Source organism: Myotis brandtii, unplaced genomic scaffold (genome assembly GCF_000412655.1).
Source record: "Myotis brandtii unplaced genomic scaffold, ASM41265v1 scaffold240, whole genome shotgun sequence".
NCBI lineage: Eukaryota > Metazoa > Chordata > Mammalia > Chiroptera > Vespertilionidae > Myotis > Myotis brandtii.
In genome coordinates this window covers 6,023,814-6,035,603 of record NW_005359064.1, presented here as the reverse complement: position 1 = coordinate 6,035,603, position 11,790 = coordinate 6,023,814, and the positions used below count along the sequence as shown (strand labels likewise).

Here is an 11,790-nt window from a genome sequence, read left to right as displayed (position 1 = left end):
CGGGGTCCCTCTGAGGGTCAGCGAGGGGCGCAGGACTGCCACCTTCACCTGCACCCTCTCGAGGGGCCCTGCCCTGCCGCTGGCGTGGGATGAGGGCTGCCTGCCGCCACCGCGCCCAGGACAGTGTGTTCTGCAGCACCACCCCTTCCTCTCTGCCAGAGCTCCAGGGCTTACTACCGCCAGGCCGTTTGATCGGAACCTGTCCCTGTTCGTATAGTTAATGTCATTTTTGTAAATGAAAGCATAATGCACTGATTACCGGGATAAAAGGGTGGCCTCTGCGTCTGTCTGGAGGCCAAATAAAGGAACGCTGGAACATCTGTTCATCCCACGGACGTCTCTAAAAGCTTCGATTCCCCTCAGCCAGGTCGCCATGCCCCCTTTGCCGAGTGTCAGCAGCTTGGCCTCCAGGTGGGGTGGCCTGTGGTGCAGGGACAGGAGCAGGGCAAGGCTTACACCCTGGCCTGCAGCATGCTTCTGTGCAGGGCTCTTACCAGCCCTCACTCCACACTCGGGGGAGAGGGTGGGAACTCCTGGAGTGGGGATGAATGAGCAACCCTCCAGCCAATGCCCTGGCCCGGTGCCCCATGCTCCCTGACATCCCTTGAATGTCCTTCCTGGCCTTGGCTGCTCAGAGAACCCCCATGTCCCCTGAAGGCCCAGGAGATTCTGGGGCCACTCAGTCTTGTCTAGGGGCCCAGCACCCTGTGGATTTCTCAGCCCACTGGGCTCTGAGCTGGGTCCCTCCGCAGGAGCCCTGGTGGTTCCCTGAAATTCCTGGGTGGTTGGTGGTGGGGGAACCCTCAGATAAAAACACAGAGAGATGAGCAGTGAGGGGCCACCACGAGACATTTATTTGCAGCTGGCAAGTACTCAGCTGCCTGATGTCTGGGTCCCTCTCCAGCTGAGGCCCCTTTCTCCTTGGGTGCTGTCCTCTAGCAGGAGGGTGCAGGGTGGGGCACTGCCGCCTGCTGAACGCCAGGACTGGGGGCCTGCTGCCTGTGGAGCTGTGGGGAGACTGCAGGAGGTCGAGGCATGTCTGGTTGGGCATTTGGCCCAGGCAAGGTGGCCCGGGGTCACTCAGGGAGACTGGACCATATGCTTGTGGGTGTCGAAGACATAACGCTTGAAAGACAGGCTGAGTGTCACGTGCTGCGCAGGCTCCTGCCGCTCCGCACTCTCCTCCTGCTTGGCCATCTCCCCTTTGCTGGCCCGACTCCGCTTCTTGAGTGCGGGTGTCAGGATCTTCTTAGACTCCGGGCCGAGGCCACCTGCAAGGCACAGAGGGAAAGTCTGCCATCTGCCACTCATCAGCTGGCCCACTCGCCACCCGGATGGGCACCTGGACTGGCCCACCCTCACACTCCCTTAGGCTGAGCCAGGACCCCAAGGTCCCTCTGCTTCCTTCCCCAGCCAACGGACCCAAGGCCTGCAGTCTCCTTTGCCCCCTAAATCCTTGCATGCCAGCCCCTCCCCTGTGCTAGTCCATGCCCCAGGTCCATCCAGCTTGGAGCTCAGCAGGGCTCCCAACCTTGGTCTCTGGGTCTCTTGCCCATCCACCTGCCCTGCACTCCACCCTCCATGGGGATCAACCCCATGCCCAGTGGCCATGTTCTTCCTCTGCACTGAAGGGTTCTGTTACTTTCCAACACACTCATGCTGAGACTCGCACCCCGACACCGAGGCCCACTGGCGTAGGTGTTCTTCACTCGCCCTTCTGTGGCCTGGGAGGCTGGCTTCCCTAGGACATCGTGGGCCCCTGTGCTCTCTGGTTTAGCGTATGGCGCCCTAGCATATCAGAGGGCGGAGGAGAGAGCAGCTGGCATGTGGACCCCCCTCTTTTGGGCAGAACTTTTGTTGGAAGATGCTGTCTCCGTGCCCTGCGGCCTCCTCACTCTCCATATCTTACCAGCTCCTTTACCCGCCTGCACCTCAGCACAGACCCTCCGCTCCCTCCGGCCAGGCTACTGAGCAGACAGCCATTTCCTGCTGACACCTGACTGATGCCCGCCCGACTCCCCCAGCCCCACCACCACTATTGTGGTGCTTTCCCTACAGCTCGAGGAACACAGGGCTGCTCCTGGGCTCCGGTCCCACTTGGGCCTCTGCACAGACTGTCCCTTCCTGCCGCAATCACCCTGAAACACCAAGCTGCAGTACTCTTTTTTGGGTGTTTGTCTTTTTAAAAAATCCTCACTCATTTTTCCCATTGATTTTTTTTTTTTTGAGAGAGAGTGTAAGGGAGGAGAAAGGGAGAGAGAGTGAGAGACACACACAGAGAAAGAAACATAGATGTGAGAGAGACACATCAATTGGTTGCCTCCCACACATGCCTCAACAGGAGGCAGGGATTAAACCTACAACCCAAGTCCCTGTCCTTGACCGGGAATCAAACCCATGACCCTCCAGTGTGCAGGCCGACGCTTCAACCATTGAGCATGCTTGGCAGGGCTCAGGGGCTTGTCTTTACGAGGCATCTGCTTGGTGGCAGCACCATGCAGCCTCCTTGTGGGCTGCCGGCAGGGCGAGACCATCTCCTGGCCCTGAGCACAGGGGCCAGGCCCCATCTCAGCTCGACATCAGGGGAGTGCCCTGGAACCACCACTCACCCTCTGTGAGCACCACAACCCTACTAGGACGTCCTGGTGGGAGCAAGCTGGCAGGGCTGTGGCAAGGCTGAGCTGAGGGGGCACCAGGAGATGGGCATGAGGCAGGGAGGCCCAGCAGGTGGCAGTGCCTGGGACTTCTGCTGGGGGAGCTGGGTCTGAAGCCTTCATAACCTGGTGAGCGCAAGCCCACGACCTGCTTCCCAAATGAGGGATCCTGATAGGCCTCCGCATCCCCCAGAGAGGACACCCCCTTCTGATTTGGTCGCAGGGGCTGCATCAACAGGTGCTGTTAGAGGCTGGGTGCCCAGAGCTGGCAGACAGTTGGGGATAAGCACAAGGCTGAGGGCTCCCCTCCCTGCACGCCCTGCTCTGTCTGCTGGCCTGGTCTTGCTGGGTTAGCTCCACAGAGAAGCCAGCCGTGGAGCTCAGGCATCAAGCTTCAGTGCTGAGAGGACCCGGCCTGCATCTCGACCAGGGAGGGAGGGCTGGCGGCAGGGGCAGGCAGGCTAGCTCTTGCTTCAACCAGGAACTCCATGCTGTCAGCAACCCTTTCAATCTGCAGATGGGAAAGCGGAGCCTCAAAAGGGCAGTGACGTACTCAAGGCCCCACTGTGAGCCGAGAAGAGCCAGGATTTGATCCCTGGACCAGCATCCAATGGCAAATGCAGGCCACTGCCCGCTAGCCCATCACTCCAGGAGGAGTCCACCGTAAGCAGACTCCTAAAAATGGTTCTGTGAGAACATCTTCTACCGGCCCTGCAGCTCTGACATTTAAAAAGGTGCCCAGGAGACTGGTTCAAGGGATACCTATGGAGTCAGTAAAGAACAGCCCTACCCACTGGCAGGAGGGACTCGGCCTTCCTCTTCACAGGAGACTGCCAGCCATTGCGCAGCCTGCCTCACCCGGGAAGGCCGGCTGGGCACACAGCTGATGTTAATGGGGCTCCAGGACGCGACAGGCCTTGGGGGCCTGTACAGAGGCAAGGTTCCCTCCTGCCGGGCGGCAAGGTATCTAATCACAGGCTCCACGCCCGGCTGATCTGCGCACCTCTGAGAATGGCCCCGGGCCAGCCCCTATGAGCAAATGCCAGGCCTGCAGGTATCTGGCCTTCCTTCTGCAAACAGAGAAGGTGGCCGGCACCAGACGCTGACAAATGACATGGGCGGCCTGTCTCCCTCTGGTGCCAGGAGGTCTGATGGCTGAAGAGGAAGGGGGCTCCCCGGTGTCTGCGTCTGGCTGGGAGACAGGCGTGGCCCAACTGGCGGCCCACCTTGCCTGAGATGGCTCTCGTTACATACAGCGCATACCTCCCCTGCCCAAAGAAGGCAGAGCCAGAAAATCTATCTGGCACTGGGAGAGACGTGGCCATTTAACTGCTCTTCTAAGATGGCAAGGCCTGTTTACCACTTATCCATTCCAGGGTGGCCTGGACACAATGCCCAAGAAGCCTGACCCACACAGACCTGTCCGCTGGGGCTACTGGGCTGTTTGGATTCATGGCAAATGTCACTGGGAACTGCTTTGTTCACAGTGGCCTTTTCCCCTTAACCAATGGCAGATGGAAGGAAGTAAAGGGCAGGCCAGCGTGTTGGGTGCTGGAGCTCATGGGCACTCAGTCCTGAGCCATGCCCAGCTTCGCCCACCCTGACCCCGCCTTTCACTTGAAAGCACTTCCGGATGCTCCAGGGCTGGGAAACACTGGTGGTGAACATGCAGACCAGGACCCCAACCCCACGAAGTTCACTAATCTGAGAAGGGCAGATAGTAATCAAGCCAGCAAGACAGTCCAGAGAGCCACAGACAATCAAGGCAACAAAACCACTGTGTCCCTGGGAGCAGAGGGCAGCCAGGTGCCATGTGCCGAGGGCAGACTTCCCTGAGGAAGAATGCTGGAACTGGGCCAGCCACACGGAGATCTTGGGCAAGGGTCTGAGTGCCGAGGGCTCGGTGGGAATGAGTGTGCCACTCGAGGGTGGATGAAGGTGTGTGGCCCACAGCATACCACATCCACAAGGCGCCTCGTGTGCCCCGCTCTGCAGGAGCCCCAAACAGAGAGGGTTCTGGCCAATTTGGGGGTCAGAGTGGTGAGGGTGGTGGCTGAGTGCCATCTGCCCGTCTGCCCAGTGGTCCCTAAGTGTTTCCTGTAGGCCTGGGGACACAGAGGCAGGTAGGGCTGTCCCGTTCTCATGGAACTGCCATCCTCTTTCAGGGACCTCCCACTGGGAGGTCATGTGGGCTGAGCAGCAGTGTGTGGCCCCTCCTGGGATGGCTCCTGGCCTCTGGCTTCTGTGCCCGCCTCTTCCCATGTGACTTGGCCCATACTGCATCTTAAACTTCCCCCATCGCCCCCCATGCTCCAACACACCAGGCACACTCCCAACCTGGGCCTGTACATTAGAAGATTCCTCCTCAGGAGCTCCAATGGCTCTCAGGTTCACCTTCTTGGAATCACCGAGCACATGTTACCTCCTGGTGAGGCCTTCCCCGTCACCATCACTGTCACCTCCCTGCTGCCCTAACCACCCTCCCCGCTCTATTTCCCAAGCTATTATCACCTTCAAACATATGCTATTATTTCCTTGTTTGATGTTGGTCGTCTGCCTCTGCTAAAATATAAATCCTACCTGGCAGGGACTGTTGTCTCTCCATTCACGCTATAAGCCCAGTGCCTAGAACAATCACCTGTAGCAGAGGCTCCAAGAATACTGCTGAATGAATCAGTCCTGGACGAGGCCCACTGGGCATGAACTAGCTGCTATGCTCCCCAGATGGTCACAGCAAGGACCCAGCAACCCACTTCTAGGAGTCCAGGTCTATCAAGCAACCTGAGATTTGTGTCACCACACATTGGGGCACTTGATCTTCACAACGCAGTGTGGAAGAAACAGGCCCAGAACAGTAACTGGCCCACGTCCCTCAGCTCTGGAGAGACGGGGATGGACTGACTCAGCGCGGCACCTGACCCAGGTCTGTGTGCGCACCAGGGAGAGCATGCCCACCAGGGAGACTAAGAGGAGGGCCGTCAGGACAGGACCAGCATGCATCTGCTGTGGCAAGGAATTCTGGGAGATGAAAAGTGGTACCTGAGAAGAGTTTAAAGTTACACAAATACTGATGCTATAATGTTAATTTAAAAAGTGCAGGAATAAAAAATTTTGCAAGAGTTCTGCTACAGCTCTGGATGCAGAAAGAAGAGACTAGAAGGCCATCTTGCAGTGACAAGCAATCCTTTCTTTTTCTTTCTACTTTTCTCTATTTCCCAAGGTTTCTATCATGACCCTGGGTCCTCACAGGGCCACCTACTACAGGGTTCCTAGCATGTCCTCCCACACACGTCTGAGCCCAGAGAAGGCAGTGCCCACCCAGTACAGTCTGGCTGCTGAGTCCATGGGCACTTGGGGAGGCAGCGAGATGGGGAGGAGGCCCCCTAGGGATGGGAGGGAGGGCAGGTGGTGAAGGCTCTCAGAGTTGCGTGGGCCAGGAAGCCCACTGCCATCTCTAGGCCATGGTATGGTCCCTGCAGCTCTCGGCTCTGCTCAGTGAAAGATGGGGCCCGAGCAGAACCCCGGGGGCAGGTGATGCTCCTGGACACTTCCTGGCGTGAGAAGTGTGTGTTTCTGACATTGTTGCTGCATCAAGATCAGTAACTGAGAGGCATAGGCTTAGGAATTCGCCCTCCACAACCTCTCCTGCAGGCCCAACCTCTGTTCCCCACCTTTGCCTCTCTCTGACCTCTCCCCCACAGCAGAGGGGCTGCTCTAATCACTATCTGGGCTTGGCCCCACCACCAGCAGCAGAGTCCTCTTATTTGGTAGCCGGGGCCCTGCATCATCTACCGTGTGCCTCCCTCTGTGCCTCACCCCTGCTCACTCCTCACCCCTATCTCCAACCACACTCCTAGCTCCAACCAAAAGGAATTAAGCGGGGCCTCCTAACACACACTCCCTTTATCGGAAACCCCCTTCTTGACTTTCCTGTATGGCCAGCTCTTGCTCAGCCACTATCTCCCTGGGAGGGCACAGGGCTCAGGGCAGGTTTGCTGGATGAAAACAAAGGGAGTGAGCACAGTTTCATCCAGGAGTGCAGGGCATGGAGGGAAGAGAAGTGCTCCCATACAGCACGTGCCTCCAGAACTAGGGATACCAGTCTGCAAGCTGTGGCCCAGGGAGGAGCCCAGGCTCAGAGAGCAGCCCCTCCACCCGACCCGACGTGGTCTGGAGCCTGGCTCCCCACTTTGCAGGGTGGGCACGAGGGGAAGTATACTACGTGTATACAGTTCACACTGTGGCCATCATTCCACGGGGCCTCAGCAGACACCCTCTGCTCTTTCTTCCCAAACCAGGGGTTCTTGCAGCCAGGGTCCTGCTCTACTCTGGATGAGCCCAAACCAAGAAGGCAGTGGGGGCGGGCTGATGTGACCCTGGGGTGACGGTGCTGCCTGTGGCTTTTCTTGGGGACACTCTCCCAGGGCCCGGCTGGCCTTTCTCACTGAGTGCCAGCTCCACACAAAGGCACAATGGGCTGGAGGCTGCTGGGTCTTGGCTCAGGCTGGGGGTAATCAGGGAAGAATGTGGGAAGCACAACTGTTTCCCAAGCCCTGGCTGAGGGTGCCGCCCTGACATGGCCATCAAAGGCCGGCAAATTGCCTCCAATTGCTGGTGTCGCTTTCATGTTGGGGGCCAGACTGGAAAAGGGGCCTCCATGCTGGTGGGTGGCTTGTATCCTCCCAGTGGGAACTGAACCCTTGCAAGCAGCTAGGGGTCACTGGCCCCCTTGGTGGCCTGATAGGGCTGTAGCTAACTCTAGCCACTCCAGCACTTCCCCCTCCTGGAAAGGCCAGCTTTGGAGAGAGCTGAAATGACAGGGCAGAAAGAGAGGCAGGCCAAGGGGCAGGGCCCTTTCTGTGGTGATGACGAGATGGGCTGTGGGCTCAGAGGGACATGCCTGGCAGCTGGGCAGGGTGACATATGGGGTGGCCTGGCTGGGGTGGACAGAAGACCTTGAATTCAGCCAGACCTTGAGTCTGGACTGGATACTTGACCTGTGAGCAGGTGGGGCTGCCCAAAGGAGGGTCCTCCCTCAGTGAGGGGGTCCCGAGCACTACGGCTGAGGTCCCTGAAACAAGCTGCAGCCCCCAACGGTGAGCGCCAGAATCACACTACAGCTAGAGAGAGGGTCTCTGCCCACATGCCCTTGGTTATGACGCTGCCCAAATAGGTCACAGGGGACCACAGGAAGTTTGGCAACACAGGGCCTGACGAGACCCCTCCCATGTGGTTAACGTGGCAATCTGTGCAGGATGTGCTGCTGGGGGTGAGGCCGGAGGTGGGCCTGGCTGGGAGGGGACCCAGGGGGCAGAAATGGGCCAGGGCAGGACCCAGTCATGTCTGATAAGCACAGGCCTGCTGTTGCCGCCCCATCCTGCAGGTGACCAGCCGAGGCAGGTGACCAGTGCGAGGACTTGCCACGGCCCATAGTAGTCAGTGGCGAACTGAGGTTTGAACCCCGCTCCCTCTGCCTGCCAGCCGGCCAGGGCAGTGTGGGCCCTGTAAAAGCTTAGCCCTGACAGAGCCAGCAGGGATGGAGAGGGCCGTGCAGCACTGGGATTGCCAAGTGGTTAGGGAGAGCTGGGTGGGCGGCAGGGGCCAGTGTGAGTGCCCCTTGGGCAGAGAAAGTGGGCTCACTCCTGCTGAGTCCCTGAGCTCCTGGAGACTGGAATCCTCTGCCATCTCCTGGACAGGTCTGGTTTTCTGAATTTATCTTTGGGAGCTGAAGCCTTTAAGCATCCGGCTGGAGTGGAGGGCTGCCTGGTTTTCCTTCTTTCTCTTCTTGCTATGGACCCCGTATATAAACAAAGATGCAATTTGCTTTAAAAAGATAAGGTGATTACGTTTTTATCAGACGTGCACTCCGCTGACCCTGCAGCAAAGGGAATTAGGGGAAGGCAGGAGACAGAACAGGCCCTTTGTGGAAGCACGCTCTCTGAAGCTCTAGCTCTAGCGCACACTCAACAGGCTCCACGCGGCCCCTCTGCTGGGGGGGGAGGGGGGGGGAGGTGAGGCAGTGAGCATCTGCACCTCCATTTTGATGTCTTAATGTTGCTTAATTCCTCCTTTAATTTACATTAAGCTCCTTAGCAGCAATGATGAATTCTTCTAAAACAAAAAAGGATGCTTTGCAGAAATCTTTGCCACGCCGTGTAAATGAAAATTAAAATGTAGTCAAGGCTTTGGAGATTGGGGGTGCGTGGGGAGGGAAAGCCAGTGCATTATGTGGAAGAATGATTTTATTTTAAGGCAAAAACAGAACCATTCTGATATAGAAAATGACTTGATCTAGAGAACCAGACAGGGGCTCAGTTATTAGAGGAGCAGCTGAAGCAAAGGAAAATTTGCTTCACACGATGGGAGAGGGTGGAGAGGTGGGGGACAGCCACAGTTGTTGTGGGGCTGGTAATGGTTCTGAACTACCCAACACCATCCAACATTGGCTCTTGTCCATCCCTCTTGGCGGAGGCCCAGGGCAGGCATGGCACTCACCTGGGATGGGGCCAAGCCCCCCTGAAAACAGGTCACTAAAGCCATTCCTGGTGTGCAGCCTGGAAGCCCAGGAAGGGTTCAAACCCTCACCTGAAGCTTCACAGCTGTGACAGGGGAGCCCCCCTGGCGTCTTTGGTGGCTTGCCATGAGGGTCCCTTTTCTCGGCACCCCAGCAGGTCCTGCAGGAGTAGGTTCTTGGCACCGAAACCACGGTACTGACCCCCTGGCATGAGCCACCAGGTTTTTCTCCCACTAGCTCCCTCTTCTCATCTGCCCTTGGGTCTGTTGTCAAAGAGATTCCTCTAGAACAAAACCTGATCACCTCTCACAGCTTAGATATCTCTAGCCATTCCTCAGTGGGTGTCCAAATTCCTCTAAGCAGCCCCTTACCAAATGCCTCCTGCAGACTCAACCTTACTCACCAGCACCACTCAGCCCTGCACAGGGACCCACCACTCAGCCCTGCACAGAGCTCACCACTGGGCCCTGCACAGAGTCCGACTATTCAGCCCTACACAGGCCCCACCACTCACCTCTACCCTGGCTCTATACAGGTGCTACTGCAGCCTGGGGTACCCATGATGCTATCTACCTGGCAAGCCCTACTTTTGCTTTAGTTCTCAGCAATAGACGTAGCATCTTGGTTCAGCCCCTCTGATACTTTCCTTGCCTCTCTCCTTCATGAGGACCAAGACTCTACACACTCTGCCCCACATCCAGACCCCGCGTCCCCAGGAGACAGGCTGCAGCAGTGGCCAGCAGCTCTAGGAAAGGGCATTGCTGGCAGCCTCAGCCACCTGTACTCTATCTCGTCTGCCAGTGGCTGGGTCCCGAGAGCTGGCTCTTTCCCAAGGGCAACCTTCTTCTCCAGGGGGTCAGAGCTCACCCATCTGCTAGCCTGGCTCCTCATCGCCCTCCCAGAGCCAGGCAGCAGAGGCAGGCCCTGTCAGTTTACAGGAGACCTGGGGAGCAGGACATCAGAGGAGGCTGGGCTGGGGAGGAGACGGGAGCTCATTGGCCTGCTGTCCCACATGCTGAGCCCAGCCAGCTTTGGAGGCTTTCTCCTCTCCCCTCGTCCTTTCCTCTCCGCTCATGCTCCCTGTATGCACAGGTAGGAACGGCCATGTGGACACCTGCCTGTTCAGGGGGATGGGCCAGGTGCTCCATGAATGGCAGATGTGCTGGGTAGGGGCAGGGGCCCTGCAATCCAGGGATGGAGCTGCGCTGCCTCAGAGTGATGGCTTCCAAAAGGTAACCCAGGGCAGAAGTGCTCCTGGGGACTCTTTCTGGCTGAGCCTTGGGCTGAGGTTTGACAAAGTCCCTGGTTAGCAGGGCAGGCTGGCGTGTAGGGCCTGGGCCTGGCTGGAACCCTGCTGTGCTCTGAGGGAGGGAGAGCTGGGGTGAGGTGGGCTGATAGTCAGCGGATATCCTGTAAGTCTCTAAGCAGGGGAGGTGACTGCCCAAGGTTGCATAGCTGGTCAGGGAGCAGTGATTCAAATTTAGGCCTGGGGCTTCCCAAAGCCCTCAGCCTGCTGCAGGCTTGGGAGTCTGTCTGTGGGCCTGGCCACCCCAGGGACCTGCTGTTTCTCTCTGGGAGCAATGCTGTGGGTTGGTGGGGGGAGAGGGGGAGGCACTAAAGCTGCCTCTGAGGGGGGAGGGGAGAAGATGGCAAAAGGCAAGGGTGTGGAATAGCTGGGGGACACCCCAACTCTGGCAGCGTGGGGTGGGTACCTCATCTCCAGAAATTCCCAGGGATGAGCCCAGGGGGCCGCTATGCTCTGGGTCCTAACAGTGGGTGTGGGATGGGAAAACAATGGCCGTGGCCACTGCCCAGATAGATGCTGAAGTGGCCCAAACAACAGAGAGGAAGTCTGAAGTGGAAAGACTGTCTTGTATGCAGCAGGCCTGACCCATACTGCTCCCCAGCCAGTTCCCCACAATCACAAAAACACCAACATCAATGCCAGCCAACATTGGCGATGCCTTTGCCATATGCCAGGCCCTGTTCAGAGCCTACATAACAGTGCTCCAAATTCCACAACCACTCCCTGGGGGCCTACTTACATACAAGGAAACCGAGGCACACAGGGTGAGGGGATGGGCTTCAGAGCCAGACTCCTTTCTGCTGTGCCAAGGCCTGGCAACTACCAGGCCACCCTCAGGCGCTGGTCCTGACCCCGCACGACCTCCGTCACAGGTGTACCTGAAGGGAGCTCACTTCTCTAACCGACTGCAGCTCTCTGAGGGCAGAGACTAGATCCTGGAGTCTGACACAGGGCCTGGCCCAGGAAGGATTGGAAAAGTACTTTTCCTCAACTCACATGAGGAGGGCACACTATCTACTCTATCACTGAGAGGGAAACTGAGGCCCAGGGACACAAAGTGACTCTCCCACGGTCACAGAGTCAGTGGTAGAGAAGTAATCACATGTCCTCATTACTATCTGGAAGGACCCAAGTTCTTTTCCAGTTAGTTGGGGGAAAGGACTATCTCCTCTCAGACAGCACCGCACAGGCCCCTTTGTGCCTGACTGATGGTGAGCCTAATGCTGCCAGAGAAGCACGAACATGGGCATGCATACACATGTAGGCATGTACAACATGTGCGCGTGCACGCACGCGCGCACACACACACACACACA

The 11,790-nt window shown here is 57.7% G+C and overlaps 1 protein-coding gene across 1 annotated transcript in view; it reads right to left on the bottom strand.

Annotated features, from left to right (window-relative positions):
* Positions 1-831: 831 nt before the first annotated feature.
* EEFSEC (eukaryotic elongation factor, selenocysteine-tRNA-specific) overlaps positions 832-11,790 on the bottom strand; it is a 251,577-nt gene continuing 240,618 nt past the window's right edge. Inside the window, exon 9 of the mRNA XM_005866956.2 lies at positions 832-1,271. Within this exon, the coding sequence (XP_005867018.2) occupies positions 1,081-1,271 (191 nt within the window). The 3' untranslated portion in view covers positions 832-1,080. The remainder of the gene's footprint in view (positions 1,272-11,790) is intronic.